Source organism: Cyprinodon tularosa, unplaced genomic scaffold, assembly GCF_016077235.1.
Source record: "Cyprinodon tularosa strain WSP-4 unplaced genomic scaffold, ASM1607723v1 ctg103, whole genome shotgun sequence".
Lineage (NCBI taxonomy): Eukaryota > Metazoa > Chordata > Actinopteri > Cyprinodontiformes > Cyprinodontidae > Cyprinodon > Cyprinodon tularosa.
In genome coordinates, this window is record NW_024037816.1 from 889924 (window position 1) to 917182 (window position 27259).

The 27259-nt window shown below is 38.2% G+C and overlaps 2 protein-coding genes across 4 annotated transcripts in view; both read right to left on the reverse strand.

The window, feature by feature from the left end:
- Positions 1–1467: 1467 nt before the first annotated feature.
- Positions 1468–10780, reverse strand: LOC119780775 (tropomyosin alpha-1 chain-like). 2 transcript variants are annotated; one of them, XM_038280922.1, is made up of 10 exons: positions 10548–10780; positions 10026–10151; positions 5469–5602; positions 4580–4697; positions 4402–4472; positions 4239–4314; positions 4082–4144; positions 3803–3872; positions 2052–2130; positions 1468–1702 (listed from the first exon to the last, which is right to left on the reverse strand). In XM_038280922.1, exons 1-10 carry the CDS (start codon positions 10659–10661, stop codon positions 1699–1701), a joined length of 855 nt encoding a protein of 284 aa, XP_038136850.1. In that variant the 5' UTR covers positions 10662–10780; the 3' UTR covers positions 1468–1698. The 2 variants fall into 2 exon arrangements, with proteins under 2 accessions (XP_038136850.1, XP_038136858.1); XM_038280930.1 differs by lacking the exons at positions 10026–10151; positions 10548–10780 and adding an exon at positions 6126–6272.
- Positions 10781–17862: 7082 nt separating this feature from the next.
- The window catches only part of tln2a (talin 2a), a 102986-nt gene continuing 93589 nt past the window's right edge, over positions 17863–27259 (reverse strand). The window contains exons 50-59 of one of the 2 annotated variants that reach the window (XM_038280943.1): positions 24526–24642; positions 24160–24345; positions 23976–24083; positions 23764–23869; positions 23011–23016; positions 22534–22658; positions 21242–21430; positions 20957–21139; positions 20391–20516; positions 17863–20078 (exon numbers count right to left, since the gene is read on the reverse strand). In XM_038280943.1, coding sequence (XP_038136871.1) covers positions 19950–20078; positions 20391–20516; positions 20957–21139; positions 21242–21430; positions 22534–22658; positions 23011–23016; positions 23764–23869; positions 23976–24083; positions 24160–24345; positions 24526–24642 — 1275 coding nt within the window. In that variant the 3' untranslated portion in view covers positions 17863–19949. The remainder of the gene's footprint in view (positions 20079–20390; positions 20517–20956; positions 21140–21241; positions 21431–22533; positions 22659–23010; positions 23017–23763; positions 23870–23975; positions 24084–24159; positions 24346–24525; positions 24643–27259) is intronic. The other variant, XM_038280951.1, reaches the window with a different exon arrangement.

A 27259-nucleotide genomic window follows, 5' to 3' on the forward strand; every position in this document is an offset into this window, starting at 1 on the left:
GTGACATATTACCCTGTTTCTCCTTGCAATCTTTTATGGTTGCCAAGTCTTGCCTTCTACCACACATTATATTTAGTCTTAACCTCTTACACCCTAAGGGGGTATAAATAAATTTCTGCCTGACAAAAACACACAAAAGTAAATAACTTATAGCCTCAAAGCTATTAGATTTAAGAAGAAACTTTTGGTACGTCTGTAAAGGTAAGATGTCATAGAATGGTTTTCTGGTGTCAGCACCATTGTAGCTTTGACCCTGCCTGAAATATTAGGGACAAAATACAAAATATTTTGCATTTTTTGAACCTCGCCAAAATTTTCTTTGAAATAAACATTGCAAAACACTACCAAAATATTATTTATAGCACAAAAAAGTAGTACAGACTTTCAAATCTAAATGTTGTGTAAAAATATACCAAATTTGGACTCAGTCAGATGAATCATTTATTTTAGAATGGTATTAGTGAGAAATTTCTTAGGCGGAGGGGCCAGTTTGGCACATTTATCCATAAATGTCACCAAACTGTGCCAAATATGTTTTTTACATCAATACTGGGGGTTTGGTAAAATTACGAGGTCATGTAGAAGCTGGACCCGCCGGTGGGTCCGTAGGGTTCAAGGGGTTAAGAGTTAATTCAGTCGCTGTTTTGACTTCAGCAAGGTTGGCTTTAATTGCATAAATGACACTAGTCTAAAATCTGTCCATTTAATTTTTGACTAAAACGGCTACCATTTCCATCAAGCATCCTGCAGGAAATTTTACAAACACTAGCTGTAAACTGCATTATGTACAGTCCTTTAAAAGGTAGAGTGGACACAACTGGAATATGCAGGTTGGACAACAGTTTGTGTCAGCCAGTCATGTTCTAGAAGATGTATTAAAGCATAATTCCAGCTTTCAGCTGTGGTGGATGATCAGTAAGGTCTTAGTAGTGAATAGGGCAGGTTATCCGAAGATTTAGGGAATTTTTGGACTCCGCTTTCAAAACAATGTTTAACAACCGCAAGGCTAAGAAGCAGTTAAAACTGCAGGAGAGCAGAGTGAATGGTTTTTTTTATTGGCCATAATCTGCCAGCTCCAACAGCGCTCATACATCTTTCAGTTATAAATTCAGAATTCCTCAGATTTTCTGTGATGTATGTTTTTTTTCACCCCCACCCAAAAAATGTTGACAAGTTTATGGTAAATAAAGTTAAATTGAAATGAAGGAAGAAGGGAATAATTTAACTGGCTTAATTTGATATTGAGTCCAGTTTCTTGTGTTTTTCTTAATCCATCACAGAGCAGAGCATTCAGTCATAATTTTAAATGGTTAATATCAGTATTTCCATGATAGCCCCCTAAATTCAGACAGAATAAAAAAATAAACAGTAAATAGGGGGGAGCTAAAGAGTTTATTTAAAAGCTACCAATCAAAAAATAAATAAAACAGTGAAGGACAAAAAAGAACATCACAAGAGAAAGGGAAAGATTGTGCATAGACAGATGGAAAAGTGTTTATTTTACAGAAAGCAATATGGCTCAAAGTTCTGTTTAGGAGATGGAACAAGGGATGCTGGCAGCACAGGCCCGATGTGCAGTCATGGCAGGGCAATAAAGACGTACAGAAAAAAAATAAAGAGAAACAGAAAGTCGGGCTGAGCTGCGCAGGAGTGAAATGATGATGTTCGACAAGCTTCCCAAGTGAGGAGTGTAAAGGTTTAGCTGTGAAAACACAAAAGCACATAAAGTTGGAGAAAATGGAAACAAAAAAATATAAAAGCAAAGGGGGAAATGGATGCAGAGAAAATTAGAAAAGCTGGAAAATTAACTGATTTCTGTGATGCAGGAGAGTTAAGAAAAAAACTACATCAAATCATAACACTGATTCACTATTTTGCCTAAAGAGTTAGTATAAAGATATAAATTAATAGAGCTAAAACTGCACCCTTCTAAAGCTAAAACCAGTTAGATCACTGCACTCAAACATGCCACAAGGGGGGGCTACTGAGACGGTGGTTAGAGATCTGGGGGTCTAAAAAAAAAGTTAAAAATCAAGCATGTTGTAAATTACATGGATGTCATGTCGTTGAGGGCATGGTCCAGCTCCTCGCTGATGGCCTTGTACTTCAGTTTCTGGGCATACAGCTCGTCTATCAAGTTGTAATTGTAATTAAGTAGCAGTGGATGGTGTGAAAACAAGAACAGAAAATACAAAATATCAGAAAATGGAAGTAAAAGGAACAGAAAAACTGCCAAAAGAAAGTTAGGCGGGGCAGAAAAGAGGAGGGGTAAAAGGAACAGCTGCCGATGTCGGGTCAAATTCCTGAGGAGTCAGAAAACCAGCCTCACATGTTCCATGACCCAGAGATGAATGCTGGGGACTTGGAGCAGTGATAAAATGCACCGCAGTGACAAATACTGCCAGCATGAATAATGTCACACCTATACAGTCAATAACTGACCACGCAAATATAAAGCTGAGAAATTTGCTGACATCTGTTGTAAAGTTTAAAAAGCCTTGCATAAATATTACCACAGAAGCATCATCTTACATTTAGTAATAATAAATCTAAACAACAATTTAAGAACTTTTTTTAAATGTAGGAAAACCAATATGATGAATAATTGCTGAACAGAATCCTTCACAATTGTTGGTGCTCCTGCTTTTTCAGAATATACCACTTATAGCACAAACTCTGGATCAGGGATCTCAAGGTCCAGTCCTCCATCGTCACCATTTCCCTCAGCATGTCATTCATCTTAGAGGCCTGATAATGAGCCACTAATCTGACAGTGGAGTGTCAGAGGGGAGATGACAGCATCCGAGGACTGGACCTGGACTCCCCTTACCCCTAATCTAGATTATCCAGAGTGTTTCATTTTCCTTTTGCCATCGGTTGTCTTGGGTAATCTAGGCCTAAGGTATCAGAAAATGGCGATTGTGTTTGCGGTAAACTATTTATTTGGAATTAGCCTTATATTTCTGATTATAATCTTTTAAGACACACATTTAAGTTCTCTACTAGACAGCACTAAATTGTTTTTTTTGTTTTTTTCAAGAAATAGCTTCATATTTAAAGGATTTTTCTGAAAGCATACTTTAACGAGATCTATAGAACTTTTGAAAGATCAAAAAGACCACAGCATCACAGATCCTGTGCCCTATGTTAAAGTGAAAATGAGATTAAATTAATTTCTCCTCTGTGGGATCAATAAAGTCTACCTTAATCAAAGTTTACAGCGATTACTGGGATGTAGAAAATGAATTATATTTCACCCCAAACATATCTCAGAAAATGTTTCAGGGCTATTAGCCAATAAGTCCTTCACCAGAAAACAAGCGGGACGCCCCAGCCATTGGACCGGAGGGGCAAGGGGTGAAAATGGGTTCAGTCTGACGTGAGCACATGGTTCCATTTAACAGGCAAGTTGAATATTTTATTGATCTCTCCTAAAAAGCTGGCATTTAGAAAGCATTTAATGACATATGGAGACTTGACAACATTAAGGTGCCATTCTTTACTGAAGCTTTCAAACTATAATCATAAAATATGTTCTGCCTCCTTTATCGTTCTACTCACAGTGGTTATTAGCAAAGTAAATACGAGTTAAACTTCGTTAATAAACAACGAGCCTCCTTGTTTCATCATATTCATATGCCTTTTACCAGCAGGTACAGCCATATTGCTGCATCCTGCAGACTAAATTAACAACCTTACACCACTTGTGTTTAACTAGGAGACTGATTATGTAAAGAAATAGAAATCCCTATGATTGTTTTTATAAAGCGCAACAAAAATCTAAGGAAAAAAGTGATCATACCCTCCAGATCATCGATGGTCTTCTCTAGCTTGGCGACTGATCTCTCAGCGAACTCTGCACGGGTCTCAGCCTGAGCGGAAGAACAAAGTAAAGTCAGCAAACCGCCATTAAGACGTCAACATTTAACATTGATGGCGGTAAAATAAAAGTGCATCACTGATGGGGAACATGCTGTAACCACAATCAACATTTCTGAAAAGTAGCAAGTAATGAACTTTCAAAATGCTGGATTAGAAGCCAGATAAGATGGATCTAATGTAAAAGTTTGAGCTCACTGACCTCCTTCAGCTTGTCTGTGAGAACCTTGATCTCCTCCTCGTACTTGTCCTCCTTCTGTGAGTACTGTAGTTTCATACAAAGACTGGAGTCAGAAAATCTTGACATCTTTCTCATTATTTGACATCAGGATTTCATCCAACCCGACTAACCAGCCTACCTTCTCTGCCTGAGCCTCCAGAGACTTCAGGTTGTTCTGCACGGTCTTCAGCTCCTCCTCAAGCTCAGAGCATTTACTGCAGGGTTACAGCAGCGTAGAAGGAAAATTGTAAAAACTATTAAAGGTCATCGACCGCAGAACAGATGAAGGATGGGGGTTCTACCTCTCAGACAGCTCGGCACGCTCCTCTGCACGTTCCAGGTCACCCTCAATGATCACCAGCTTACGGGCCACCTGAACTCACAACACAAACAGCAATCATTCAAATCCCTGCAAACAGTTTGGAAGCTGCTATATCAAAGGGAAGAGGGTGGAGACGTTTAGGGAGCTGAGGAACTCGCCTCCTCATATTTTCGGTCAGCCTCCTCAGCGATGTTTTTGGCCTCTTTCAGCTGGATCTCCTGCAGCTCCATCTTCTCCTCGTCCTTCATTGCTCTGTTCTCAATAACCTTCATACCTCTGGAATGGAGGAAAAAAAGCATTAAAGTAAGTTTTAAGGAAATTTGTCTATAAAACTTCAGTGCAGCTTTAGAGCACCCGAATGAAAGGAAATTACATTTCTTTACCAAAATAAAAATATCTGATGTCCTATTGGAACAGATATATACTATAGACTCTTTGTCATCAATGATTTGTGGGTAAACAAGGTTTGAGTGGGTGCATATAATCTGACACTTGTGGCCAAAATTAACAAAAAAAGTGATTTGTTGAACCCAGTTTTTCTCACAGAGTTAAACTTTTCTATCACTTCTCTACAATGTTTTGAAACTGAGAAACATCAGACCTTCAGGGTTCATGTATTCATTGAAGTTTTTCTTTGTAGCACTGCAGAGCAGTGATTAATGCTTATGTTTTATAAAAACCTCAGAGGGTTTTCTGGATTCTGAGCGTTTGATTCAAAGGCCTACAGCAAATAGGATACAGTAACATGTGCTGTATGTTATTGAAATAAGGCCTTCATTTTGAATTCAACAAAAAAAAAAAAAAGAATCAAAGGTTGTTTTATATCATTAACATTTAGTATTTCTAAAACCGAATCAACTTCTATGCTCTCAGATGATGGGCTTACCCTTAGCCAATCATTGGCCACCCTTATAAAAAATTTCTGGCTACTAGGTACCTATTCTTGGTTTGTTTTATTTTTTGACCTAATAATCACTGATGGGAGTTCAGTGTTTTTATATATAAACGGACTTTGAGCTCAAAGAAATGAGCGAGCAGACTACCCACCTCTCACTCTCATCAGCAGCCTTCTCAGCCTCCTCCAGCTTGGTCAGAGCTGTGGCCAGACGCTCCTGGGCTCGGTCCAACTCCTCCTCAACCAGCTGGATGCGTCTGTTCAGGGAGGCTACATCACCCTCAGCCTTGGAGACAGAAACACAACCAGAGTTAGAGATCAGGCGCTGATAAAGCAGGTCTGAGCTGTAAAACAAGAGGGGCTTCTCAGGAGGGAGTGGGGGAGCTGATTTTGCCCTGCATTTCTCAACAGTTTAAGTTTCATTTAGGGAAAATTCTGTCTCATTTCGCAAACTGAACCATTTACCATCTTTGTATTTTTTTCCCTTGTGCATAAAAAACATATGAAACACGGTTCAGATCAGGATAAAGGCACCTCCAAATGCGTAAACCAGCCTGTGAGTTTTTTTTTTTTTAGCCTTTTAAAAGCGGAGCGGCGGCTCAAGGGTGGAGTCCCTCCAGTCTCCATCCTGTCCTCACCTCCAACACTGACCCACTGAGCTCAAACCCATTGGCCTAAAAACCGACTGGGCTCTGTTCGGACATAAACCGCAGGGTGTTGGGCCTAACGGCCACGCTTTTTGACCGGATTTGCACCTAATTCCTCCCGCAGCCAGGAGCCCTAATTGCCTTAAATCATTAGCAGCTTACTGCTTCCCTCGCGCTCCTCTCCTGGTTCAGTTCCCGCTGCAGTAGCGCCGCTCGTTCCTCCGCCACATCGGCCTGCTCCTGCAGAGACTTTATTTTCTTCTTCACGGCTTCCAGGGAGCTCCCACCGGCCATTATTTCTGTTTTATTATTGTTGTTATGTTTAATCTGATCTGAGCTAGGCTGGTTTCCTCTCGGCTCTGCGCTGGCTGCCTAGCGCGCGGAGCACAGACTTGTTGGGATGCGGCGCGTTTGATCCCTGCCCCCACCGCCTTTAATCAACCGCTGATGAGGATTGGGACGTGCCACCAGCCCCGGAAGTAACTCATTTTATAAAATACATCAGCCAAATAAAACTTACATCACATGGCTCGGGTCCTGTGCGATATTTAGTTGTGTTTTCTTATCTTTTGTTACAGTTTTTTGCAGCTTTAAATTGAAAAAAAGGTTTTGCAATTTGACTTGCATCCCCGAATCTTAAATTGAGCCAGTCCTAACAAGATCATAGCTCCAGAAATCACAGTTTACGCCTTCACTGTTAATTTAATTTATTTTAAACCTCAATAGCATCACTAATGTATGTTAGTGATTTCATACGTTTGAATGAAGATAAATACATAAAAAAAATAATTAAATAAGGCAACAAAACCTAAGACTTTAAAATTAAATTCAGTTTAAAAGCAGGGGCGGAGCTAGATGAGGGGCCATGGGTGGCCATGCCCTCCTTTAACCAATCATTGGCCACCCCTACCATTTATTTCCCTCATATACAGACAGTGGCAGCAGTAATGCTCTCAAGTGGAATATTCAAAACATTTTATTTTTTTCATATATTACCAATTACTTGACAATAAAAAACCTGTGGTTAATTATGCTTATCAATATGCTAACATTAAATATGATTAATACAGAATTCCTACTCTTTTAAGAACTAGATTTTTAGTTCTATGGGGCAAAGAGAAAATAATGTGTCATATAGGAATTTTCATTGAAATCATAGATAAATAAGTATTTTAATAAAAACGTATAAAACAATCAATTCATGTAGATATCACTACATGTAAATATCAATTTTATGCTGAAGGATTATTGATAAAAGTAGGTAAGTAATGACAATTAAAAAGATATTTGTCCCAGAACTCAAACATGAATGAATTTTATCCACTATACCTTTAATTTAGAAACAATGGATGTTTAAATATATGCGTCTATTCATTAGCAAAGGCTGTTGGAAAGTATAGTTAGTCTTTATTTGGAAAATATGGATGTTGCGCTCGTTAATTTTCCTGTTGGAACAGTGTAGATTGACCCTGAGGTTCTGGTGCCTATCCGCTTTCAGCCACCCCTCAGTGTATATTGGTTATTGCCTGCCACCCATATAAAAATTGTCTGGCTGCGCCTCTGTTTAAAAGTTGTTTAACATCACAGACTACATTTAATTTCGGGTCCCAACAGCAGTTCAGTAGCTGTTCTTGCATAGTTTTGGCCCCTAGATCAAAAGCCATATGGTCCATAGCAAATATAATATTATGTATTTATGTAGTCCATGTGATTTATTTTATTAAATATTTAGGGAGGTATATCTTATCAGTGGCAGTTCCAGAATATTTTTATAGGGGCAGCCAGGCAGGGTCCAACTGAGGGGTGGCCGAAAACTAATGGGAGCCAAAAGCATTTCATGGTCAGTCTATGCTGATCACAATAAAACTGCAGGAAAATTATCTCTGTTTTCCAAATAAATCACTGAAAACAGACCAGATTTATAAGACGCACTTGTTAATAAAGCTAAACGCATATTTCTACATTGGAGCTCTTTAAATTAATTTATGCTTCCATATACATTAAATGGTTAGAGCAGTTATTTACTTTTATTCACATAGAATTGAGATGACTACAGAGAAAAACTATCCCTTATTGCTATGTTTTTGTTGTCAGTCTTTGGTTAGTAAAGCAACTTTAAAATGTCAAAGTAGGACATTCAACAAGATAAGATAACTGCTGCCACCTTCTGGTTCAGATGGGAACTGCTTGTTCCGAAGATTGTACCAGGTGTGCCCCTCACCTGGTAGGAGGGGCACACTGGCGGCCAATGATTGACTCTAGATCCCCCGTTTGTAATCAAATTTTTTTATTTAAAAACTCAGTTTGATCTGTTCATCATTGATGATGGAAAAAGAGCTACATTGTCTGAAAGTGCAAACCTTTGCATCATTGTTTTTTCTTTGTAATGTATATATGGTATGATGTGTAGTTGGTTTCGCTCCTCCTTCATGTGCAGCGATGTTGCAAATTCCACTTGGAAGAGTATAAAACATAACTTTATAAGCCCAGACATGAGCAAATGGAGGGATTGAAACAGCTTGAAATGTTAACGTTGTTGAACATAACTTTAGAGCTATGAAAGCTTTATTTCACAGTTCTTTGTGTTGAATTTGTGCAGAAGTGATGCAGATGCAATTTCTTGTAGGGCCTTTAACTGAGCAGATATTGATTGACAAAAATGCTATATATTAACAGTTTAGAAATATATTGATGAAAATAAATATTTTCTTTAAGAAAAAGCTCCTATGCTTCCACTATCCATTAACCCCTCATTTAGCTCTTTGTTCTGAACTTCTCAGATCCCTGTTGAATTCTGTAGTTTAGAATTCCTGTAAAAATCCCAAATACTGTTAATTTTACTAAAAAGTTCAGAAAAGAGAGTCATCAGCAAAATTGAAGATGCACAGACCTTTACTACGATCTTTCAGCACCACTCAGGGGCAATAAAGAATTTTTTCTTTTGTCTCTAGGATCTGTCAGGTGGGAAATCCTCAACTTTATCTGCTTGTTCAGTTGCACCCAGCCTTCATCACCTCCACTGTCTTTTATGAATCTCTATATTTTAAATTTATATATTATATAAATATTTATAAAACTGATTTATAAAATAAGTTTGGGAGCCTCTGCTAAATAAATAAATAACAAGTCTGTAAGTTAGTTGGTATTTCTGTCTCACTACTAACCTTGTTAAGCATGTTTTATGAATGGACTAGCAGTAGGTCCTGAGTGACCTGCTACAGCTGCGTTTTCCAACCCAGGAAACCACGCATATCAAGAACACCTGTTCAGTGATGCATGGCCTCATTGCATGCCATCAAATTCTGCAGAAATCAAGCTATTTCTTAAGTTAGGTTAGGTTAGGTGTACAGCAGCCGGGAGAAACCTATAACCTGCATGACAGTGGTTCCCGAGGAGCTGTAAAACAGAGCAAAATTACTTTTTATCTGTTTTATTGTGTATTATATTACTATTTTTTATTATTTACTGATAATCTAATTTATAAACATTTATTTTTTTTCACATTATCTAGGTATTTCATAACATAATTGTCAATAACTTTGCTGGTGCCACAAAACTAACCCTAAGGTAGTTCCAAGCCAAAAAAAGGTTTATCTTTAAATAATGTTTTGTTTTTGTTTGTTTTTTTTTTTTGTTTTTTTATAATTTTTGTCTCTTAAATATGATATGGCCTAATTGGCTAAACATTGGACCAACTCAGCGGTTGTAACTCCATCTGGGTTGGACTGACCTTCAAAGGGCAACTGATCCAGGAAAGACCACATATCTATCAGGGATTTTTTTTGCAGGCCAAAATGTGCCTGTAAAAAAGGCCCGACTGAAACCGGACACTGGCAATAAAATTCATTCAAATGGCACCTCATAGCAACAGTTAGCCTGTGAACTGTGACATTACCATATCAAGCCTGAGGACTAAATTTACCTACACCCTTATATTCCTCATATGCAACGCGTAAGTGTATTTTGTGCTTTATTACAGTATTACCTAAGCATCCGCGGCAGTCTGTGTGGCAAAGCCGCATTAGATTTATGAAACAGTTTCCTCCCTAAAACCAAACTCACGTCTGTGGCTTTCTTCTCAGCGAGTTCCAGTTTCTCCTGGGCATCCTTCAGGGCCTCAGAGTACTTGTCCAACTCATCCTCAGTTCCCTTCAGCTTCTTCTGCAATGCTACCAGGTCATCCTCAAGCTGGTGAGCAGATAAACCAGAGGACTTTGTTTTAGCCTCTACATGTATTCAAACACACTCAATAATGCAATTAAAATGTTTAATGGAGGGAATTGGTATTTTCGTATTTATGTTAGAAAAAAAAAAAAATTATCTTACATCTTTGAAATTTATATTTTAGCCTAAAGGTAGGTATAAATAGACACACAGATCAACCTTTTTCTGGAAATTCAATTTAGAAATTTATCACATAAAATAGAAAATGAACTATGGTATTTAAGCTTTTTATTTCTTGATTCTATACATGAAAACATAGCTGGATGCTGGCGCTCTGCACCACATTGTGTAATGTGATGAGCTTTTCCAAAGCACCTTGTCCTTAAAGGAACAGGAGCAGCTTTTAAATGAGACACTAACCTGTTTGCTTCTGTCTTCAGATGCTTTCTTGTCTGACTCGGCCTGCTCAGCTCTGTCCAAGGCATTCTCCTTGTCGAGCTTGAGCATCTGCATCTTCTTCTTGATGGCATCCATGGCTGCTTAGTGTCCGCGCTAGCTGCAGATCTGAGAAACTGAACAGAAAAGTTGGGAGCGTCTGAACCACACAGAACACCAAGCTGGAGTGCGAGGTCAAGGAGCCTGTGGAGAGTCAAATATGTCAGATACTGGACACCAAATACTTTTTGGAAGGAGGAGCAGCTGCTCTCTCACGCCGGGGCCTTTTGCTTTTTTTCTCAAATCTTCTGACTGATTGGCTCCTTCATGACATTTGACCACTTATGTGACTATATATGGAGTGCTGGCATCAGAGAGGATGCTGCCCCTAAACATCTCTGATTTCTATCACCTTCCACAAGGAAGCAGAGTGTCAAAAGGTAGCAGTGCTCTAAGAGGTATTATTTGGGAGAAACATGCTGATAATCCTCACTCAGTTATCACTGAGAAAGACGAAATAGAAACCTTAAGGCTGATATCAAACTTTGGCTCCATTTATTGCTATTGATTTAATAAAAATTTAAGAATATACGAATGATAGTTGTTTCTGATTTCCACGTGCTCTCTGTTTGTTCAGAGGTCAGCTCTGATGCATCACAATAGCATGTCAAGCATCAGAAACTATTCACACATAACAGCGAGGTGATTGGATAAGCCCCTGTGAAATCTCCTCTCTTTGAGGCGTGTCATGTTAGCCAGTGCGGCTTGCTGGTCCTCCATGGACAGTTTCAGCAGCTCCCTCACAACATACCTCAACACCGGGATCAGATGCACAGTGGTATCATCGGGCTTGTCCTACCTCTGTAGTGGATTAAGGATTTCTCAGAGTTCTGTCATAAATGGACTCAAGAGGATACAAAGCTGTCAGGGGGGAGGTGTGGGACAATACAGAAGCTTTGGCATTTAGACAACCCCCACTGTAATGTGTCTGTGGCACAGCTGTCCCACACAACCTGCTGTAAGCACCGGGGGATGGCTGTCCAATAAAAAGTCACTGTCAATTACAGTAGCTCAGCTTTTGAACATATTAACTGTAAATTAAGAGAAGAAGATAAGAAAACATGTAAATCGTTCAATTTAATAGGACTGTTTAGAGCTTTATGTGCTCAAAATGAATCCACTCTGATAATGCTAGGAAAATCTTGCGTTGTCTCATGTTTTGTTGGGTGTATATTTTAGGATCTGATGACATATGAACCATCTGTTGAACTCCAGCCGCTGCTCATACAGATCTGTAAAAAGTGTACAAGAACCCAAAATCCTGTCTCAGACCTGCCAAAAAGTGCTCTTCAAGCCTTGATCAAACGTAAATCTGCATTAAACGACTTCTCTAATTGGATTTTTAGATCAACAGATCAACAGCTCATCTGATCTCTTTATGGTTTGTCATGCCCTGCCGCTCTATTTTATTTCTTTGGTGGGTTGGTGTACATGACATCTTTCCCGTGAAGCTTTTTTGGGCCAGTCAGCTGTCACAGTGTTGCAATCCTACCGTGTGTTTTATGGAGTAGAGCCGCCAGCAAGACATGCCGCTCATGCTCAGAGATCAGAGAGCCTTAGAGCTCAATCCGTGTGGCCCTTGGCCTCTGAATTAATGGAGAGACAAACATCGGCACCTTATACCTGTCCAACAAACGGATCAGGTATTTGATTCAGGAAAAATCAATTCCATCTACTCAATGTAAAAAAAATTGCAAATATCAAGGAGGAAATATTGATTTATACCCATTTTATCTGGATTATATATCCAATTGATTGACTTGTAACAGGTTAATTCCACAGTTTTGGTTTTCCAGTAAAAAGTCTTCTGGATAAGTTTCTAAAAAAAGTTAAAAAACAATCCACTTGACTTTGTTTCCAAGTTTGAAGACATTATGCTTCCCATCCAGGAACCCTTTTCAATTCAAAATGTCAGAATTAGGACTGAGTTTGAGGCTTTATAGAGTGGAAAAGTAAGCCTTGTTTTGGCTCAGAAAACACGCATATTGAAGCGGACGAAAGGGTCCGCCCCTTAGGAATGAGGGTTGTTTGGGTTCTTTGTTAGCCTGCAATACCCGACACTGGGGTATGCCTCTGAAAAGGGGGTTGTTAGGGGGAATTGTTGGCCTGGCTGAACAGGTGAGATGTCCTGGTCCCCTGTATGGGGATGGGGCTTGCAATGATAATGGGAAGGAATCAGCTCTATCACTGCATTGTTGGTTTTTGAAAACTGAAACCTCAGTCCATCCAATCTGTTTAAGGTTGTTGTTTTTTTTCTTAACATATATGGCTTCCTCCACACCCCTTTCAAACCACCTGTCTTCTTTGTCCAAAATGTGAACATCATGGTCCTCAAAAGAATTTCCTTTTTTCATAAGGTGTATAAATTGTTTGGATAAGGATCTATATTTGTAGATATATTTCTGTCAGTTTTTTTAAATGTTTTCAAACTTATTTATAATAAATCAAAATATTAATCACTTCAAAGTCTCTGAAGTTTTGGAATATATGACATAATAAAAGTGAATTATACATTATTTTAAAGGTTTGTTGAATCCAAAACAGAGACTTGATTAACGTTATTGGGATTTTAATACGTTTAATACTTTAAAATTCAATTGTTAAATGCAACTAAAATATGGGTGTGTTTTTTTTCCAAAAAAGAAAAATTACAACATAGAACGGAAGATAAAACATGTCAGCAATCTTGCAACGAATGGTAAAAAAAACAATTGTAATGTTCACACACATATGCATACATGCACCTTTACCAAAACCAGTTGGATATAAATTTTTGTACAAATATCTTAATTATTTTGATTTAGGAACAGGAATGGATAAATTAGATAATTCATCCTAAACACCAAGATTTAAAATCCTTTGTATATTTAATAAAGGGAAAAGATAACTGGTTTTAATAGAATATTGAAACTATAGGCTGCACTTAAGACACACAACCAATATGAAAGAAGAAGGTACTTATGTGTACATAAGAAATATGTGGTGGAAAGACAAAGAGATAAAACAGCAACCCTAAAAGAAGACAGATGAATAATAGAAAACTGGTTGGGGTTAAAGGATACCAATGTTCCTAACCCAATCAGACCACAGACCTAAATGTAAAAAAAAAAAAAAACTATGTCAACAAACGCTTTCAAATTTATCCAGCAGAGTTTGGCTTATCATCCCAAGTAATACTGAAAAAACATTCATTCTGTAGATCCACAAAACTGGAAAAGACAAAGACAGATGGAAAATTAATGCAGGCCACACATTTCAGATTCTCATGTAAAATGGAAAACAGTTCTCACAGTTTTTCAGTCACACAATGAAAAGTTTAAGGTTATTATTTCAAGGAAATCAACTTTTTTTTTTTTTAAAGGCAACAAAGTCTGTGATATATGCACAGTGTGATATGAGGGGATATTTTACTGTAAAATCCTAGCCTATAATTTCTCACAAAAACAGACACAATTAAAGTTTCCATTCCAGCTAACCTTTTAAATTTCCCCCTTACAACGTGTTTAATTTTCATTTTCAGTTCAAACTATTATTTGAGGTACTATATATATTGTTGGACACTTGTGGATGGTACTTGTATGCAAATGATCAGTAATCTTCCTTCAGCTCTATAGGTAAGAAGAGATCCTTATTTAAGTTCATGGTTTCCTTTTGGCAGTGTGGCAATAAGAATAATTGTCTTGATGCCAAAAAGAGAGCCCAACAGATTTTACTTTCACAAGTGGAACAGTACGGCTATTGCCATATTGTTCCGCTTGTTTCATGCATATAAATTGCTTTATTATAATTATGAAGGGAGTTTTACAGATTATATGGACATTGCAATGTAAGTAGAACAGAAGAGGAAAAATAGAAAAAAGGAGAAAAGATGTAAGAAAGAATTTCATGGTTTCCTAATAAAAAAAAATTAGAAATTAGACAGAACTGTGACTAAAATATATTTAAAAAATATTCTCCAAGTTACAACAGGTGCCTTTAGGGTGTGGAGGTACAAGAGTTTCCATGTAACCTGCTACAGTCATCAGTAACAGTATCACCCGGCTTTTATTAGATTTTGATTTAGAGCATAAATATACTGTATGAGCAGTATCATATCCTCTGCCAGTCTATATTAAATTCAACCTCCTCAGTACTTTAGCCTACTTTAGTCAGGTTTTTGCCTCATTAGTCTCAGCCAAGTCAGACATATACAAGAAAACCTGAGCACTAAACACATAGATTTGAGTCTTTTTAACAAAAAAGGCTAGAACTGCTCGAGAAAACTGATTTGAGTGAATATCAGAAAACAGACAGCAGGTTTGATCTTGGTCCAGGAGCAGCTGTGCCTCAGTATTTGACGTCGCCTCCTCAGATTTTAGTGCCGGACAGATTTAGCACGAGCCTCAGTTCATAGCCAGGGCTCAATATATCTTTTAGATTTGTGCTGACTCAGAAATACGATCTTGCCCTGATAATAATACGGAACCTTGTTTTCATGCCAAAACCTGCCTCTTCTACTTTTCACCGAAGCACCCGCCTCCTGCTCTCCTCTATCTGGTCTGCTGTCATGATTCATGCAGCTATTATTTCATACAAATTAAAATTGTAGAACAGATAAACAGATCATGGCTTGTCTACAGTAAAAAGAAGGACTGTTATTTACATTTGCCGTTGCCTTTTTGGAAACACAGGAAGGAGCAATCGGCTAAGTGAGCTTAGTGCCTGGAAAAAAATATTTCATTCATTTTGAGACAGTGTGAAAAGTCATCTAAGTACAAAACATAGAGAGGCAAAAGACAGGAAAGGGGACAAGAAGAGAGGGACAAAAAATAGAACAAATAATTTATGTCTATTTTATTAAAATTTCTGTGTCTGTATAATGGGTCTCTTGTATGTGTTGTCTTCTCAATTCATAGGGCCCCCTGCCTGTCTTTACCTAGGCCCCAAATTTCCTAAATCCACCCCTGAAGGTATCAATGTTATGATTAGTTTTAAATCTGATGATTGAAAATTATGATTTGAATTATTCTTTAAATCATTGTTGCACTGTTGAAAACGGTGCAACATTAATGTTAAGAAAATGTGACAAATATACACCTTGAGGAATTGCAATAATATTCAGCTGCATTTTCAAAACTACTATGTCTATCAACAATTCACACCTTAGAATTACAAGAATGTTTTAATGACTGAAAAACCTTTTATTTAAGAGGGTTGAACAGTTCTTAGGAACCAGGTTTAGAGAAGGTAGCTTATAATATCTGAATGAAGTGGCTTGCAACAAACGTTAACTTTCATTGAACATTTCCATATTTGGTCACATTAAAACCACAAATTTTAAAGCATTCATTATAAATATTTTTTTAAATGTGAGGCAGTGCAGGATGGTTAAAGGGACAGGAATTTAAACAGGGTTTTCTGCAGGTTTTGCAGAAACAAATGCATAAAGTGTTGTTTGTGTACACAGTTTCCACTTGTTGTTAGTCGAGCGAATGGGAAAAAGTGATGTAAAGTATTCCATTTCAAGCCTGGCTGTATGTTTAGGATCATTCTCCTGCTGAAAGGTGAGCCTCCACCCCAGCCTCATGTCGTCTAAAGCCTTCCATCATTCATCATTCCATCATTCAAGAACTGCTCCATATTAGCATGATGTGCAGTGTTAGTTTCCTGCCATGGATAGCATTTTGTATGCAAGTCGATTTCTTACATTAGACTTAAAGCATTGTTTTTGAAACATCAGGTTTCTGTCCTTGAACTCCTGTAAATGTCAGATTTTTTAGTGGGCATGACATTTAGTTTTACTGTCTGCAGATTTTACCCACTTGAAAACCATGGATTGCTGAAACCCTCTGAAGTTACCATGGGAGAATCAGCTACTTCTTTGGTCACATTTATTTAGTTTTACAATAGATTATTAATCCCAAAGGAAAATTAAACCACAGCTAGGATGGTAGGTGTGCAGCTCAACCATTCCCTTTCTGTTTTCAGATGATTGATTTTATGGACGACTTGGAGGGTCACTGAAAAAGAAAAGACACTTCACAGTTAACATTTAATCCATGCAATTAGCAATGCAATTTGAAAAGCATTTTCTAATTGCACATTTTAAATTGAATTATTACAGAGGAATTGTAAATTGTATTTATTAATCTATTATCAAATTCTGCAATCTTAAAATGTATTTTAAATCCTGTTTTTAATTGGACATCTAAAAACCACAATTCATAAATCTGAATATAAATACATATTTTAATCACACACATTTAAAAAGCTTACATTTACCTTTTCCTTCACCCTTCTTGTCCCTGATCACATTGAAAACCAGTTAAACCAGTCACTGTTGCTCTGCTGATGTGAACAGTTTCCTCATTGGTCATTTTGTAAACTGCCATCTAACCAATGAGAGAGCTGGTTAAATCTGAGGAGCAGCTGTGATTGGTTTTAAGGTAAACACAGGGTAAAATAAAAAAGAACATGGAAATGAAATGAATTATCTTTTTAAATGTTTAATTAGGAAAGGCATTTAAAAATGAATATAATATCTTCATTTAGAAATAGGATTCGAAAACTCATTTTCAAATTGCGATATTTAATATAATCTGTTAATACAAATTATAGTTCCTCTCTAATAATCTAACTTAAAATGCAGAATCGGAAAAAACGCTTTTCAAGATTGATTTTTAATTGTGTGATTAAAATGTTCAATTAAAATGGCTGTTTTTTCTTTTTAGTGACTCTCTTGGTCTTCCATAGTGATAATTGTGTTCATCCTTATGATGAAATAACTGTTTTATTACCTAACCCTGCTTTAAACACAATCTTGTCCCAGGGCCGTCTGCTGGTCTCAATTCTCTTCATGATGGCATTTAGAAATGTCTTTGCAGAAAGATTTGAGTTCTGCCTTGAATAAATCCTAAAAAATTAGACTTTTGACTAAATGATGTCTGAAGGCAGAATTTTATTACTTTGCATTGAATAAAAGAGTTTACACTTAACACCCTATTTTGCAAAGTTTTAGTTGTGAAAACTTTTTACACCTTATCTTTCACTTCAAGGTTATGCATCATTGTGGTGGTTTTAAACATGTAATCCAAGCAGAACACATTGTAGTTTGCAATTAAAGTTCAGTTAATACCTTTCCAATAGGGAAGGTGTGATGAATAGCACTACTACAGTGACATCATGAGAAAAGAGCTGCATGTAAGAGGTAGAATAAAAGTAAATATTTCTGACCTAGCAAAAAAAGCCCACAAAGAAGGAATTACATGGAAATGCTTTATTTTCAGTGAATACAAAAAAATAAGTTTTATAGAGGCCAGATAAATATCTTTAGTATCTTAAGCTATCATTCATCTTAAGTGTAACCACTTTCTAACTTCATTTTTTTGGTTTTGGGGGTGGGGGGGGGACACTTCTATAACTCCACACGGCATTAAAACAGTGACAGATATAATGAAATATTCCTATCAACAATTATCAATTATCTTTCAAAGGACTGTAAAACCACAAGAAAACCAAATTCATCTGTAAAATGTTGCCAGAGACTTCATTGCACTTCAGTCTCTGGTGGCTGTTTTTGTTCAGAAGCACTGTGGTTACATGCCCCAAAAAATTCAATACAAAAATGTGTTCCTATATGTAATATAGTACATTTTCAATTTCAACACATTTTGTTTTTCTGACTTGCAGACGTCTCCTCCTTTACCCTCCCAGGAAAGGCTTCACATGTAGCAGAGAGGGGAGACAAAAGAGGCGCAGTCGTTTCAGCACTTGAAGGAACAGTATGTTAAAATACCACAGACATGAACCTACGTTTCCGAGCAATAACCTGTCTTCTACATGAAGCTGTCACTGCAGCAGCAGACACTGTATGGATAAACAACTAAGGCACTAATAATAATAACACTACAGACTGCACTGATAAGCGTTGGACGCTCCCCGTCTCATTCAAAATGCTTAGAGCGTAATGCCAGAAAAACAAAACCTCAACTTAAAAAAAAAAAAACATTGTTTATACGCTCTAGGATTCAGTGTTCCTATATGGAGGCATAGATTTCTCTACACCTTTAGCATAAAGTCTCGCATCCTAAAGGCAGTGGCTAAACTTACAGTGTAGTCGAATTTCAAACTGAAATGCAGCCTCTAGAATAAGCTATTAGATGATGATCACAATCACACGCTGTAAACAAAGCTTTTTCTGCTCGATTAAAGTTGCAGAGGAGAAAAAAAAGACGGATCGACATGATTATCTTTGCACTTGTTTCACTTTATCTTATTGCAAAGTTGTTTTTTTTGTTGCTTAATTTGACAAAACTTGTATGAACGCTTAAATTCGAGTCAGTGAGGATATTACTAATAAATGATTATTAAGTAACAATAGACTTATAAATAGATTTTAGTCTGTACCATCAAATAAGTGTCTATTTTATAACAGATTTCCCTGGATTTGATTTGTGTATGGTGTGAAGGTAACCAATGCTGCCCCCTAAAGCACCTGTGATATTATTGCATTACTTATACCTTGTCTCATTGCCTAAAAGGAGAAGCGGTTGAAAAAAACAAAACAAACATGTTTTATGGTATAACATTCTGCCTGCAAGCCACAAAACTCTGCTGTTGGTAGCAATAATCTGAGATCGCATGTAACCCTGGAAAAAAAACTTCAAAAATTAACCCACTGTTATAAATAATCTGGTAACATGTTTTCCTGTGTAGAAAAAAACATTCATATGGTAACTTAGAATTACAATGTGTTGCATCTTCATATGTTTGTCCTATAGAGACAAGAATAAGCGAGAAGAACAGAGGAAAAAAAAAAAACTTAAATGAAAGTATCTTCCTTCACATTATGGTTTACAAACCACTGTATCAAAGCAGACTTAGCGGTTCACATGATTCACACAGACATTAAGGTGCAAACTGGAGCATAAAGGCCAACATTCACGCAGCAATGATTAAAAATGTTTTAGGGATGCTTTGTGTTTTTTTTTCCTTTCAGATTCATTTTGCATTTATACGGCTAAGCGACAGAAACAGCCGAACAATCGTTTCTTCATTTGAAAGACTTTACAGAGGATCTGCAAACCAAAATAGAAAATAAAACCTAATGGGTTGAACAAGATGTGAGCTGTGCTGTTGAAAGATGTCACATTCCTGGTTAAGTAGTTATGATTAACATTAAGTTCGTCACAATCTTTATGTTGTTTTGCAGGAAGTAGTCGGCTCCACGCAGTAGGATTTTAAACTCGCTCTTAGTGGAATTTACAATCTTTCATGCAACAAACTTCTCGCTTCGGTCATACAGCGGTCCAGCTTAGCAGAAACCGGTGAAAGCTCACAGAGCAGGCATTAGTTGGAGTCTTCTCGTAGCTCGCTGGGGAGGAACTTGTATTGCTGTTGCCTGATCTGCGCCAGTTTCTTCCTGGCTTCCTCCAGCTCCCTTTCCTTTCGCAGCATCTCTTCCTGAGCTGCAATAATCTGTACAGATGGTACAGACATAGTTTTTATCAAATACACAATTCAGCAGAGGTGGCAGACTCACTTTTACAATTTTTGTTCATGATAAAAGGGTAAACACATACACACCCACGCCTATTTACATAAATGAAAATGTAACATGCAACAATATGCGCTCCAGTTTGAATAATGCAGTAATTATCCTTAGTACTAAGAAAAATCACATTTTCAGTGATAATTATAAATAAACCTTTGTTTATGATCTTACAATTAACACACACCAGAGAATATTAATGTAGCATCCAGAAAGACAGGTTATATTCAAAACATTACCTGGGCTATTCCTCCCACAAACTTCGTCTTCACAACCACATTATCTTCATCCGCTTTGTCAAAAGCTGCTTTCTGAGCTGCCCGCACTAAATTGTCTGATGCCTTTTTTACAGCATTCCCAGCAATCTACAAAAAGGGGAAAACAAGTCAAACTAGAAAATTAAAAAGCTATAAAAACATTTCCTTATTATTAGAATAATAGCGTTAAAATTTAAATAAGTTTAGAAAATATGATGCAGCATAGCCAAGTATGAAGTGATGGAAATATGAAAACACGATGGAACATATACACTTATATATATTTTTCTATTAATGAGGAAACAAACAGTGTCTGGACTCTGAAAATCTAATGTAACATGTTGATCAAAATTTGAGATTTTCTCACTTTTCTTTCCTGCTTAAGGTTGATTATTTAAAGGAAATATTGCTAAATGGTATAAATTACAAAAATGAATACATGGGGATATTACAACAGCCACCTTATAACCAATAACATCTTGTAATATTTTCTTTTAAGACCCCAAGATGGATGTTCATCAATAAAGTAAGTAAGAGTAGCTGCATACCTGCAGTCTCCTCATTGCTTCAGAGTCCTGGTCCGCCTTCACCTTACAGGCCACCAGCAGCTGGGCGGTGGACGCCGCCACCTGTTTAGCTGAAGAGATGAGCTTCTCCTCGCTGGCATGGCCTTGCACAGAGGCGTTGGCTGCTTCACAAAGGTTGCTTGTTGCTGCAGCTACCATACGTGCCTGAGAGAAGAATAGAGCATAGAAATGTAAAAAAAAAAATAAAAAAATCATAGCACCGACAGTTACCAGCTAGATGGCGCTTCCCTTCAGCAGCGAACTTACAGCAGAGATGAGCCCTTGAGACCATTGTCCATCATCCACGGCATTGGCGGGAATAGAGCCCACTTTTCCCTGGGCCACCAGCTCTCTCTGAGCGGCGGAGGCCGATTTGACCAAAGCGCTGGTGGCTGCAGCGATGGATTTGGCAGCCTCCAGGATCTGCTCCTCGAAGTTCAATGTCTCGTCTGCTTGCTAAAGGTGAAAGGGCAGCCGGTCGGTGAAAAACAACAATTACTTCAACACTAATTCATTACTCCAAAAATAAAAAAAATAATAACACAGAGGAGAAATAAATATTCTATAGTTGAGACATCAAACATTCACAGATAGAAACAAACATTCACACCACAAGTCTGAAGACAGAGCGGGACACTGTAGGAATATGTTTGATATATAGTTGGGACTGAATAACAACCTAATATATCAAACATATCAGACAGAGCCCTGCAGAGAAGGCCTCCGGTGGTGGGGGAGGAGGGGGTGGGGGGGTTTAAATGGCAGACTGACAGACTAGGCTAAAACCAGGACATATGGGTAGATGGGAAATAGATGAAGAAGAAGGAACAGGAGGAAGAGGAGGGTGTAAACGCTGTTGTGTGAGAGGATGGATGTAGACGAAGGTGACGCGTCAGAGGCTGGGTCTGTGTTTTTCACATAAAAATTAGAACGAAAGACTTTAAAGACGAACGTAGATGGTAATCTTCCTCTTTTAGAAAGAAGACCCGAAGAACTGAAATGGTCTGCAGTTTAAATGCAGATCAAACATTTAAATTATAGAACTTATCATGAAAAAAAAAAAAAGTGATCTTGCAAATGTGTAACTATGAGATTTTATTTTATTTTTTTTTTTAACCAAATACAAAAATAATTGTGAATGCCATTAGCTGGGGCTTCATGAACCTAAACTGTAGGTACAAGTTAGGCTTTCAAATTGGCTAAAATTAAATACAATCTAAATTTTCAAGAGAAATAGCCTTAGTGAGAGAATTTTGTACAATGGCGTAGCAGACGGAGACCCTCCCTCACCTGTTGCTGAAGTCAGTTGGCTGATAAAAGGCCAGTACACCCTTTCCTTGCACTAAGAAAGCAAACTCTTCTGTTTGGGAAAATGTCAATAATGTGCGGGGGGGATTGGAGGCCTTCACATTATCCTTCTGAAGGTAGAGTTGTTTTAAAACTTTTATTTTTTATTCTTCGTTTTAAAAATCGTTTTCCCCTCATTTTTCCTTCAGTTTAATACATTTTAAAACTAGTTTTCCACCTCTTTTCTCCTTCCGCTCCATAAAGTCACTGACCTTTGGCTTTGCTCTGGGTTTCAGCTGCTCCAGCTTTTTTGCTGCTGCCTCAATAGACGCCGCGGCTCCAAGCAGCTCAGTCTCTGCGATCACCGTTGGGTCCTCAGGGTCCACCCACTCTGAACCTGAAGCACGGCATACATACATTTTAAGGTTTCAAACTCAGGCGCAGAATCCAAACAACATTGCCTTAGAAAGCAGTGCAGCATCAGAGCATTCCTCAAGATGACAGCAATAGAAAACAACTGAACTGTGAACACAGGAAAAAAAAAATCAAAAATCCTCACATCCCCATGCACAGCGGATGGAGCGAAACAAAGAGGATGAAAATGAAGTGATGTAGTTGAAATGGAAATAAAGAGGGATGAATGGAGCCAATTGTGCTCAAGAAGCCTGGCAGTGGCGGGGCTTTATTAAAAAAAACTCCTGGTAGTGCTGAAGAGACACATCACAGTACAGAAATCAGTGCTAACTTACCTCCATCTGTGGCGAGATAGAAAAGGGACAGGAATATTGTTAAAAGTAATTAAAAATTCTGTTTCATACAGGGCCAAGCAAAAATATTAAAACCCCTGTAGCGTTTTCACATTTTGTCCAATTATAACCACAAACTCCAACAAATATGACCAATATTTCAGGTGACAAGTAAACACAATGATGATTACACTGCACTACACAGCATCCTAACCACGAAACATGGTGGCGGCAGCATAATCCTGTTGTTTTCTTCTAAACAACACTAAAAATACCTCGAGGAGCTAAATCATAGCATATCGATGTGTAGGAAGGACCCAGTTAAAGCCTGGACCGGAACCGTTTCGGAATCTGTGCCAAGAATTGCTTTTCAGAGATATTCTCAATTCAATGCGGCTGAGCTGAGCTGTTTTCCAAAGAAGTACGGACAGCATGTGTCTGTAGCTGAAGGAGTGCGGTTATGGACTCGCATCTAAAGACCAAAACTGTACATTTGTCCATAACCTATTCACACAGTTTGGTTGGCTGCCAACAATACACTAAACCTTTGAGATTTAATCCTTAGAACACATTTACTTAAAACCGTTAATCCTCTTACTTCAGACTCACATTTATCATCTTTGTTTTTGTCTTTCGCAGACAATTAAGATCAGAAAGTATGTGGTTCTGATGCGACTAAATGTAGAAACGTAGAAAAGGCTCTAACACTTTTGCAAGGCTCTGTATTTGGGTGGGATTCTGGGTGCTACTCGCTACCTTTCATGGCCTCAGCAGTCTGGATGAGCTCTGTCACGGCGCCTGCAACACGTTTGGAGCAAGCGGCCAGGTGCTGCTTCTGCTCTGCTGTGGGCTTCTGCATAACCTAAAACACAGAAGACCAGTTATAAACATGTAAAGAGACACTTTATATCACAAATAGGAGAACAAAGCTAGAGTTATTTTTTCCCCACACTCTTTCTATGACCCACCAGCAGCACTTGTTCTAGCAGATCAATGTATCCAGTGGTGCATTCTGCTCCAAACATCAATGCTCTGTTCTTGACCTCCTCACTGACCTCTGGATGGTATGCCGCTTGCTGAAAAGGCAAAGCAACAATTAACAGCTCAACGTCTTTTGGACAATACAGCTTGCATGCTGAAGCAGGTACGCACCTTGCAGGTCGTTAGCATGTCAGAAATAGCTTTGCGGCTCAAGTTGGCCGTATGGATGATGTCCTCTTGGCGTGCAGAGTTTCCTGCAGCCACAGCTTTGGCTGTAGCTATGGTGATGCCCTTGGTCATGCGTATGAACTCCTCTGGTGTGGTGGTCTTATTTGGAGCATCTCTGGACTGAAACACCTGAGAAGGTGGAGAAAAACAGGAAGTGAAGACAGTTAAGCTTGTTAATAATAAAGCTGGTGAGCTTTTTAATGTATAAAAAGGTTTCCATATATACAAACATATATATATATATACTTTTTTTTTTTTTTATCATAGAACTGGTGGTAATATTTCCTCTGGTGTCTGGCCCCCCCTTACCGTCATTTCCTGTTTAATACACTCGATCGTAGCCTCCAGCGCCCTAGTGCCCCGAGTAGCCTCGTCCTCCACAGCTTTGACAGTCTTCAGCAGTGATGTCACGTTGGTCACCATCACCTGGGCACAGCAAAGGTTTCATGATTAACTGAAGGTATTTTATTCTCTGCATAATGCTGTAGTTTTGTTAGGCTTTTAATTATGCTTTTGAACCTTTTTTTTTTTTTTCCAGGACAGAGACAGGAAAAAAACTTCGTTTAAAGCTACACTCCTGATCCGAATCTTAGGACAACAATTGCGTAAATTAGCATTTTGTGAAGTCAGATCTTAAAAAGTTTTAAATTAGAGCTTCAGAATGAAAAGGAAGAAGAAATGAGAACAAGAGAGCAACAAATGTGACAAATTAACTCAAATAGGCGGTTCCTCAGCTGATCAGAAGGTTTAAGACCACAGCTAAAAAAAATAATAATAATTAAAAAACCTTAAAGAGAAAATTTAAGTGTGATCCCCTCATATATTCCTTTTGGCATGCTTGATGCAAGTGTTTCCAAAAGTGTGAGTAATGTTATACGTCGAGGTGCCCCTGGGGCCTCGGGTCCCTGGGGCCCATGGCCGGTTCCACTTGCTGGCGGAGCCCGCGGGCTCGTCCCCGCGGCTCCTGGGGGCTTCGGGCATTGCAGCGGCTGGGGGATTTCCTCAGGGCCGTCTCTCCTCTTCCCTTGGTGGGGGGGCAGATTTACTATGTTGGCCCCTCTTGGGCGCCTTTACTTTGGGGTTCCCTTTGGACATCTGGGGTTTGGGTCCCCCAGCGCTTGCCTTTGTGCTCTGGGGGGGCGGGTCTTTTGTCTCTCACAAACAACTACAGTTGCTCCAGGTACTTAAGAGATTCACTTCCATACAGAAAGGCCATATTCTTATCTTCAGCTACCACAGTATAGATGTCAGAATAAACAATACTACTTACACTTAAGTGATAGTATAAAGGTGTTAATGTATTGTATCTGATATGCTATATCCTTAAGTTTTGCTGTTCTGAAGGTGGTGAAGCAGATTGAAGATGTTTTATAATCGTCTCCCTTTTATCTCCTCTTTCACCTTTTCTCATTTTTTCTTGTTTTTCCTTTCCTGTTCTACTTACAGTAGAGCAGGATTATATGGACACAGCAGTGTCCATATAATCTGTAAAACTCCCTGCATGAATTTTAATAAAGCCATTTATACGCGTAAGTAAAGCGAAACACTATGGCGATAGCCGTACTGCTCCACTTGTGAAACTAAAATCTGTTGGAATCTCTTTTTGGCATCATGAAAATAATTCTCATTGCCACATTGCCAGACAGGACACTGTTAAAAAAAAAAAACATTTCGTCTTCCACATGCGTATGCTCAGGTCCTCCTCTTACTTCCAGTAATGCTGGAAGTCATCAGGAAAGTTTTGTGGTTCTAAAGGAGAAGTGCCTTTGAACCCACTTCTTTTTTGTGTAGCCTTTCTTTCACATATGCCATCTGATGGTCTTTTGGCTGCACTTTGGGACCAGGTTTGTCCTGTGTCTCAAAGGATAGCCATTTGGAACGTCAGTGCCAGTAAGATTTTTGAGGGTCTAAGACTTATTATAATATTTGATGAATATCGCTGAGGATCTTTTAAGAAATGCAACATGAATGTCTTACAGCTCAGCAGCAATGGCACGTTGTTAGAGGCTTTGTTTATGCAGCTCAGCAATCCTCCACATTCAAAGACTGAGCTTTTTCTGTTTCTACCATCAAGACATCTTCACAGTGAAATTACTTCAGAGGAAATGACACGGAATCCAGATTTTTGCACAGATTTTAGCTTTTCAAGGCTGCGGTCTTAAATATTTGATCAGCTGATGAATGGCTTCATTTAGTTCATTTGTTGTCAAAAAATTTCCTCCTCACAACTTTTGTCTCTTCTCCCCATTTCTTCTTTTTTTTCAGTTTAAAGCTCTTTAAAACATTCTTATAATCCAACTTTGCAAAACGGAATTAATACAATTGTTTTTATCTCATATTAATCTAAATTTGAACAGGAGTGTATTTATGTTTTATTTTCCCCAATTCACAACCTTTTGATATTATCCAAAGGTTACAAACAAACTGTGTGTCCATTAACCGGGACAAAGCAAAAAAAAAAAGTCTGATGATCCAAACATTCAACTATGACTAAATTTGCTGCTTTTGGGAGAAAAAAAAAGTTATGATTAGAGGAGACAATGGTGTAGTTCACTGACCACAGGAGTAAAGTTTGCACTTAAAACCTAACAACACTGAACTAAATGTAAAGCATAGCGGTGGTAGCATTATGCTGAGGGTCTGCTCTACTGTCTGTGTCAGCACAACCTTTAAGCTGTTAATTCATATCAAAAAGACGGTTGGAGGAAAGTGTTTCTTCAGACAGGCCACTAATCCAAAGAGATCAGATTCCGCTTTGAAATGGATGAAATGAGTCAATATTAAGCTTCTGGAATAGCATCACAATTTAAACCGTCTGAAAATGTGTTAACGCTAGCAAAAAGCCGGATCCATGCTGATCCTTAAGCTAACTAAATTACCATACTATACTGTGACTCCAGAGGGCAATGTGGTGTCAAAATAACTCTAATCAAATTTTGTCATATCAGTAAAAGATGTTTGGAATCCCCATCAAGATACTTTTCTGATATACAAAACATTTCCTTTGAAATCCAGTATTGCCACATTTCTGATAAGTTGTCAG